Source organism: Aulostomus chinensis, chromosome 15 (genome assembly GCF_037954235.1).
Source record: "Aulostomus chinensis isolate RoL2024-O1b breed Wild chromosome 15, RoL_Achi_v1.0, whole genome shotgun sequence".
NCBI classification, from domain to species: domain Eukaryota; kingdom Metazoa; phylum Chordata; class Actinopteri; order Syngnathiformes; family Aulostomidae; genus Aulostomus; species Aulostomus chinensis.
Window position 1 is genome coordinate 19,476,169 of NC_141334.1, and position 9,127 is coordinate 19,485,295.

Here is a 9,127-nt window from a genome sequence, read left to right on the forward strand (position 1 = left end):
TGAGTAGCTATGGAGAAAAATGAACTACTTTCAAATGCGGATGCATATTGTCACATGACGCATGCAGACTGATATATAGAGCAGTACGTCCGTACTGCGGCAGATCTACTGCGGAACCCTGAACGGAAACTCCTGTGTATGGAAAAAGAAAGAACTTCAATTTTACTGTGTTTCACAACCGTAAGTAGTATTTTAACATTTCGTAAGATACATATTGATTTATGGTGTCTTTTAAGATCAGTTGAAATTAATAGTTACTGAGTTTAGGGGAATTATCCCGTCGATTTTACTGACAGAAATACAATCATTGCAAATGCCGGCTGATTTCGTACTTGATCAGAAAATACGTGAATGTAATACGAAATCGTACAGTGTCATATATAACAGCTTTCTATATATAGATACATGAGTTTTACCGAGGAAACAGCCAACGCCACAGCCATGACTCAACATTTCCAGCACTATCGCCATTATAGGGCGGTAGGAAGCTGAACAAAAGGGAGGTCATTTTGATCTCAAAATGGCGCTAGGTCTGGAATGGCCGCTACACTGTCCATGATTATGTAGCTTCTCTATTTCATTATTCTCTCAAATTTACTTTACTTTTACTTGTCTGTTGGTATTCCTATTTTAGAGTATGAGAATTTACCTGTGGAGAATACTCCCTAATTGTGTGACGTGCTGGTACAATATTTCCACAGGTCTAAATATGCAGATCTTTGTCAAGACCCTAACTGGCAAGACCATCACCCTGGAGGTGGAGCCCAGTGACACCATTGAGAACGTGAAGGCCAAGATCCAGGACAAGGAAGGCATTCCCCCTGACCAGCAGAGGTTGATCTTCGCTGGCAAGCAGCTGGAAGATGGCCGCACCCTCTCTGACTACAACATCCAGAAGGAGTCCACCCTCCACCTGGTCCTGCGTCTGAGGGGTGGCATGCAGATCTTTGTCAAGACCCTCACTGGTAAGACCATCACCCTGGAGGTGGAGCCCAGTGACACCATTGAGAACGTGAAGGCCAAGATCCAGGACAAGGAAGGCATTCCCCCTGACCAGCAGAGGTTGATCTTTGCTGGCAAGCAGCTGGAAGATGGCCGCACCCTCTCTGACTACAACATCCAGAAGGAGTCCACCCTCCACCTGGTCCTGCGTCTGAGGGGTGGCATGCAGATCTTTGTCAAGACCCTCACTGGTAAGACCATCACCCTGGAGGTGGAGCCCAGTGACACCATTGAGAACGTGAAGGCCAAGATCCAGGACAAGGAAGGCATTCCCCCTGACCAGCAGAGGTTGATCTTTGCTGGCAAGCAGCTGGAAGATGGCCGCACCCTCTCTGACTACAACATCCAGAAGGAGTCCACCCTCCACCTGGTCCTGCGTCTGAGGGGTGGCATGCAGATCTTTGTCAAGACCCTCACCGGCAAGACCATCACCCTGGAGGTGGAGCCCAGTGACACCATTGAAAATGTGAAGGCCAAGATCCAGGACAAGGAAGGCATTCCCCCTGACCAGCAGAGGCTGATCTTTGCTGGCAAGCAACTGGAAGATGGCCGCACCCTCTCTGACTACAACATCCAGAAGGAGTCCACGCTCCACCTGGTCCTGCGTCTGAGGGGTGGCATGCAGATCTTTGTCAAGACCCTCACTGGCAAGACCATCACCCTGGAGGTGGAGCCCAGTGACACCATTGAAAATGTGAAGGCCAAGATCCAGGACAAGGAAGGCATTCCCCCTGACCAGCAGAGGCTGATCTTTGCTGGCAAGCAACTGGAAGATGGCCGCACCCTCTCTGACTACAACATCCAGAAGGAGTCCACGCTCCACCTGGTCCTGCGTCTGAGGGGTGGCATGCAGATCTTTGTCAAGACCCTCACTGGCAAGACCATCACCCTGGAGGTGGAGCCCAGTGACACCATTGAAAACGTGAAAGCCAAGATCCAGGACAAGGAAGGCATTCCCCCTGACCAGCAGAGGTTGATCTTTGCCGGCAAGCAGCTGGAAGATGGCCGCACCCTCTCTGACTACAACATCCAGAAGGAGTCCACCCTCCACCTGGTCCTGCGTCTGAGGGGTGGCATGCAGATCTTTGTCAAGACCCTCACTGGCAAGACCATCACCCTGGAGGTGGAGCCCAGTGACACCATTGAGAACGTGAAGGCCAAGATCCAGGACAAGGAAGGCATTCCCCCTGACCAGCAGAGGTTGATCTTTGCCGGCAAGCAGCTGGAAGATGGCCGCACCCTCTCTGACTACAACATCCAGAAGGAGTCCACCCTCCACCTGGTCCTGCGTCTGAGGGGTGGCATGCAGATCTTTGTCAAGACCCTCACTGGCAAGACCATCACCCTGGAGGTGGAGCCCAGTGACACCATTGAGAACGTGAAGGCCAAGATCCAGGACAAGGAAGGCATTCCCCCTGACCAGCAGAGGTTGATCTTTGCTGGCAAGCAGCTGGAAGATGGCCGCACCCTTTCTGACTACAATATCCAGAAGGAGTCCACCCTCCACCTGGTCCTGCGTCTGAGGGGTGGCCAGTGAAGTGCATCAGTATTCCATGTTAAGATGTTATTCCACCTGCTGTGTTAAAGTTCTGTGACGTGAAGTGCTCCATTCTGTTGACCAAATGTTTAACGCACCAACTTTGGAAAAGAAAATGTTGGACACTCATTAAAATAAAGTGATTTAAATTTATCTCTGGATTCTTGTTGCATTGCCGTATTTACTGAATACCATCAGGATGACTGTCACTTTTTGTGGTACATTCTATTTTAAACTAAGTATATTCCATTATCTTAAATGTCATGGGAGAGTTTAGTCAAATGGTGAAAATGTCTCTGTACTGAATATAACTGGACAGGTTTGTATTTCTCATGTCTTAGTTAAGCCTAGCATCTTCCCAGTGATTTTATTTTCAATGATGGGGTGAGGGAGTCAGACTGAACTTAAAAGCAAGTACTACTGCTGAAAGTACCCTTTTTAAACATTCTGGTCAGAGGCCACTTGGCTTGAGACACAAAATCATAGAGCAAATCATTGTGCTCCCCACTAGAGGGAGCTGCCTTACCATAGCCATAACTCAACACAATCCCCCCCTCCCCATGTACTTTGGACTATAAAACTTATGTCACGTGACAGCGTGTTATAGGGTTGTCATTAGATGCAGCATATTTGCCAGTTACTTCCTGTTCAACCAACCCATTAGAGGTGATGGAGGAGGGATGATCATAGTAACACTGTGGGGCTTTTTTTCTGCAAAGTGATAAAAAAAAAAGCCCCTTTAACGAAGTCAGCCTTTTATCAGCCTCATCCCCTCTTGGAGACTTTGGACTGTGGGAGGAAGCAGGAGTACCTGGAGAGAACCCACACAGGAACAGGGAGAACATGGAGACTCCACACAGGAAGATCCCATGCTCAGTCTGGAACTCGAACCTTTAACCTTCTTGCTGTGAGGCGATAGTGCTAACCACTGCACCACCGCGCTGCCCCAGACATAATATATAATGCATAAATCTGTATATAATATTAATTTACTGGGCAAAATTAAAAATATAGTAGGTGAATTCTGTTGAATGTGCATGTTTATTCCATGATCACACACAACATGCCAATATTGCTTCTAAAACAGACTTGGTGATGCTCCATGAGACAATCGTACACATGGCCATTTTAACCTATTTCACAAGTTATACAGTAAACAGTACACAGGGACTGAGAGAAGTATATGACTTGTACACCTGTACAGTTACATTGACGTCAGCGACAAGCTTCTCAATGCTTATGTAAATGGCTCACGATAACTCATGTAAATTGAATTTATTGCCTGAGAATTGCCACAGAAATTCTTTTTTAATTATTTTTAGGCCATAAGACAGAATTTGTTCCATCAGTTAAGTTATTTTGAGGTCACATTAATGCATGTTTACAAAAAAAATTCCTTTAAGAATAAAGTTCATTATTACATCATGAGATTGAACTTTTTCTCTGTATTTAATTCATTTGGGCGGCATGGCTCAGGGGTAGTGTGGCCATCTAGCAACCAAAGGGTCACTGGTTCGATCCTCTACCCCGGTGACCATGTCGAACCGTCCTTGAGCAAGACACCGAACCCATAATTGCTCCTGATGAGTAGGTTGTCGCCTTGCATGGCAGCCTCCACCATCAGTGTGTGAGTGAATGGGTGAATGAGATGACACTGTAAAGAGCTTTAAGTGTCACTAAGGTAGAAAAGCGCTATATAATTTGAGTCCATTTACCATTTTTGTCTTCAAGTTAGCTACCTTGTCACAGCATTTACAGTATATTCTTCATGAGGTTTGGAGTGTGACGGTGATCACGTCACCACAGATAATCTGCCTAAAAGCGGGATTAGAGGTGTTGCCAGGAAGTTATTTCAGGGAAATGGATAATAATAAGAAGAAAATTGTTTTTTGGCAGTTGGCAAAAAGAAATGTGCTTGATAACGCAGTTGTTGTTGTTGTTGTTTTGGTTTTCGGCTGCAACTGTTGAAAATTTGTGCTTGTGTTAACCAAAAGGGAAAAACCGTCAAGGAATTTGTCCTGACAAGAAAAAAATTGTACAGCATATTCCCCATCAGTTTCCAATTCATGGACAATATCCATCCATTTTCTACCTCTTATCTTGTTAAGGGTCACAGGGGGGTGGAGCCTATCCCAGTAACCTTCAGGTGAGAGGAAGGGTTCACCCAGGACAGGTCACCAGTCCATCACAGGGCCAACACTTATAGACAGACAACCATTCACTCTCACAGCCACACCTACGGTCAATTTAGAGTATCAATCAGCCTCGTCCCCTCTTGATGTCTTTGGACTGTGGGAGGAAGCTGGAGTACCAGAGAGAACCCACACAGGAACAGGGAGAACATGCAGACTCCACACAGAAAGATCCTGTGACCAAGCCGGGACTTGAATCCGGAGCTGTGAGGAGACAGTGCTTAACACTGCACCACCGTGCTGCCATCGACAATATAATTTTCAGAAAAAGAAGACATCAACCACTGATAAACACACACATATCACAACATGCATCAGCAGGCTCAAGAGGCAAGCACAGGTAAGTTTGCCCACACATGAAACATATGTGTCAGGAGTGTCTTGACTACATGACTGTTCAAGATGATTTTTTTGTTTTCCTTATATCCTACATAAATTATTGTATGTTGGAGCACCATGGACATATTCTGTAACACATACTGAATAAACATGGTAGGTTATGTCACTATCACAGGTTGGCTGGTTTTAATGTAATATTTGTGTTGTAATTTAAGTCCCCAAGCTTTCAACTGCTTTGGGGCAGACTTCAATAATTCTTGTATAGTTTCATTGATACAGATATTCGAAAAGTAACGAGAATTCCAGAACAATTAAACCAAACGAACTTAATGTTGAACCACAGGACGACTGTCAAAGTCTGGGAACTGTTTTCAACGGCGGATGAATACTAGTTGATGACGTGTCGAGTACTAATACCACCGTCATCGTGACTAAGGTTACTGTTCAGGACGAGGACTGACTGTGTCTCAAGTGTTCACGTGTCTACAAAAATAACCGTAAGTACAGAAAAAGAATCACTGTGAAATAATGTTTATCCGTTGTGTTTTATACAGCTTTCATCTAAATTTTCTTCTTTACACGACCTGACGTAATGACTAACATCGTCTAGCGAACACAACGTAACACTACGTAGTTAGCTAACATTAAACACGGAAAACATTAATTACGATGTATGAAGGCTCGCGAATATTGTAGTATCTCAACTATAGATTGTTAAACTTAAGACAGAAGTAAAGCGAAATGAAGTCGCTTAAGCTATCTAGGGACAAATCGACAGGTTTCTAGAAGAATCGTCCATTAGGGCAACGCTGAAAGAAAAAGGTTAAACAACAATGTGCAAAATGGCGCTGGTTCGAGAATCACCGGCTTCCTACCAAAAGGTTTATGCTATGAAGCGGAAGTGAGCTCTTTGCTGGTGCCCTCAGGAAGATAAGTTGTTAGCCTGGCTTAGAAAAACACGCATATTGTTGTCAAAACGGGTAAAAACGTTCGTCATGTCGCAGCGCACTTTATATTAGTAAAATGCAAGGCGCAATTGAATATTGGCCTCAAAAATTATTTGTGTCAGTGGGAAGCATGTGAAAATATAATTAAGAAATTCTAATTTGTCTCCTATCAGGTGCAAACATGCAGATCTTTGTCAAAACCCTTACTGGCAAAACTATTACCCTGGAGGTGGAGCCCAGTGACACCATTGAGAACGTGAAGGCCAAGATCCAGGACAAGGAAGGCATTCCCCCGGACCAGCAGAGGTTGATCTTTGCTGGCAAGCAGCTGGAAGATGGCCGCACCCTTTCTGACTACAACATCCAGAAGGAGTCCACCCTCCACCTGGTCCTGCGTCTGAGGGGTGGCATGCAGATCTTCGTCAAAACCCTCACTGGCAAGACCATCACCCTGGAGGTGGAGCCCAGTGACACCATTGAGAACGTGAAAGCCAAGATCCAGGACAAGGAAGGCATTCCCCCTGACCAGCAGAGGTTGATCTTTGCTGGCAAGCAGCTGGAAGACGGCCGCACCCTCTCTGACTACAACATCCAGAAGGAGTCCACTCTCCACCTGGTCCTGCGTCTGAGGGGTGGCATGCAGATCTTTGTCAAGACCCTCACCGGCAAGACCATCACCCTGGAGGTGGAGCCCAGTGACACCATTGAAAACGTGAAGGCCAAGATCCAGGACAAGGAAGGCATTCCCCCTGACCAGCAGAGGCTGATCTTTGCTGGCAAGCAGCTGGAAGATGGTCGCACCCTCTCTGACTACAACATCCAGAAGGAGTCCACCCTCCACCTGGTCCTGCGTCTGAGGGGTGGCCAGTAAAACATTCCATGGTCTTACTCAATATTACATGGCCACCTAACATAAGAAAATGGCTTGATTGTAATGTTGTGGTTCTAGCACATTTGGCCAAAACTTGAATGCTTAGTAGTTTTTTTTTTTTTTTTTTTTTTTTTAATTTCCTGGTCAAATAAAGTCCGTTATCCTCAAAGTAACTCAGTCTTTCTAGTGTTCTGTCCAATATACATTAACAGTTACTTTATAGTGATATTCAGCTGAGGGCTCTGACCTGTCAGGATCAACCCTAGTATTGTACCGCTAAGGGTGGACATCCTTAGCAACAAGAGAAGCTGTGAAGCCATTTTATCCATGAGGCAGTGAGAGATTAGTGATGATCATGTCAAAGAGTAGTTATTCAAAATGGAACCCACACAACAATGCTGTTTACTGCTTCAATAATCAGCTGGTCCATATGGTTGCAAGAAAGTATGAGCAGGGAGCAAGTTCAAATTTACTGGCTATAAAACATGTATTTAAACAGTCAGAATAATCATTATTGTCATTGCATAACACAATGAAATTTTGTAAGGTCAATCCTCTAGCTGCCCAGTATCAAAAATAGAAAAGAAATAAATGGAAAGCTCCAAGCCGCTGCAATTGTGCGTGCTGCTATCTTAAAACGTACAAGACAGGATTATATGTATGTGGTTAATTATGTAACCATTAAACAGGGTTTTAAAAATAAAGATGCAGAGAACAGGATCATTAAGATATTAAGTTCTATCCATCCTGTTAAGGGTCACAGGGGGGTGGAGCCTATCCCAGCAGCTTACTGGCAAGAGGAAGGGTTCACCCTGGACAGGTCACCAGTCCATCACAGGGCCAACACATAGAGACAGACAACCATTCACACTCACAGCCACACCTACGGTCAATTTAGAGTATCAATCAGCCTCGTCCCCTCTTGATGTCTTTGGACTGTGGGAGGAAGCTGGAGTACCAGAGAGAACCACACAGGAACAGGGAGAACATGCAGACTTCACACAGAAAGATCCCATGACTGAGCCGGGGCGTGAACCTGGAACCTTCTTGCTGTGAGGCAGAAGTGCAAATGCACCATCATGCCGGCCTCGATTCTAAGTTACATATCAGAAATGGTTAAATCAAGCTAAATGGGAAGTTTAAACAGCTGTAAAATGAAGATGTATGATGCGATGGAATTTAGTTCATTTTTATCTATTCATTTATTTATTTATAAAGCATTGTTTATACAAGAAATGCCGTTCAGGGCGCTTTTCATAAAATATCAACTCAACTTCATTTATAAAGCACTTTAAAACAACCACAGCTGACACAAAGTGCTGGGCACGAATAATCGTAAAAACATAAAACAAACTACAAACAAAGCAGCAACATAAAACAGAAAAAAAGAATTAACGTCTCATGCTGGGTCAAAAGCCACAAAAAAAGTAGGTTTAAGAATGGTCTTAAAATGGACAGTGAGGAGGAATGCCTGATGTGCAGAGGCAGGGGGTTCAAAGTTTGTGCACAGCAATAAAGAAGGCTCTGTCCCCCCTGAGCTTTGGTTTACACCTCTGTGTCTCCAGGAGCAGCTGATCTGCTGACCAGAGGCACTGAGCAGGAGCATGAGGGTGGAGCAGCTCAGTGAGGTAGGGTGGGGCAAGACCATTTAAGGACTTAAAAACAAGTAAAAGAATCTTAAAATGAACTCTAAAATGAACAGACAGCCAGTGGAGGGAGGCCAGGATTGGCGTTATGTGCTCTCGTTCACGTGTGCCAGTTGCCATTCGAGCAGCAGCATTTTGAACCAGGGAGGACGTGACAGGGAGGACTGGCTGATTCCAAAATAGAGACGATGGATGGGTCGATGGATCCTAGACTCAAAGTGCTGCGGTGAAAGAAAAGGCTTCATCTTTGCCAACTCCCTGGGGTGGAAAAAACAGGATTTTACCACCGCGCTTATCTGGCAATCTAATTTAAACTCACTGTCCATCTTAAAACCCAGGTTGGAGACTGGTGGCTAAAGGTGCCTAGGGGTCCAAGCCAACAGTGGGACGTGGACAGGAGCCACTGGGAACCAAGATTATCACGTCAGTTTTCTTCTCATCAAAACTTAAGAAGTTTAGGTACATCAAAGCTTTCATGTCATTGAGACATCAAAGAAGTAAAAAGGGCCTCCCAGCCTCATCCAGTGGGACGTAAAGATGGGGGGGGGGGGCATTGTTTTTTAGAATATTTAGCACATTCGGGACCTTAATGT

At 45.0% G+C, this 9,127-nt stretch overlaps 1 protein-coding gene across 1 annotated transcript; it reads left to right on the forward strand.

The window, feature by feature from the left end:
- The first annotated feature begins 23 nt into the window (after positions 1–23).
- On the forward strand, positions 24–7,061 carry LOC147249088 (polyubiquitin-C). The gene is made up of 3 exons (XM_086226607.1): positions 24–180; positions 702–2,353; positions 6,247–7,061. The coding sequence occupies exons 2-3, from the start codon at positions 710–712 to the stop codon at positions 6,886–6,888; spliced, it is 2,286 nt and encodes a 761-aa protein (XP_086082733.1). The 5' UTR covers positions 24–180; positions 702–709; the 3' UTR covers positions 6,889–7,061.
- Positions 7,062–9,127: the final 2,066 nt, after the last annotated feature.

What these genes read in the sequence shown, in the direction of transcription:
- LOC147249088 (XM_086226607.1), top strand. Translation starts at nt 710, where the DNA reads ATGCAGATCTTTGTCAAGACCCTAACTGGCAAGACCATCACCCTGGAG. An exon ending in GCAAGACCATCACCCTGGAG is followed by an intron (nt 2,354 to 6,246) that starts GTGGAGCCCAGT and finishes ATTACCCTGGAG; the next exon opens with GTGGAGCCCAGTGACACCAT.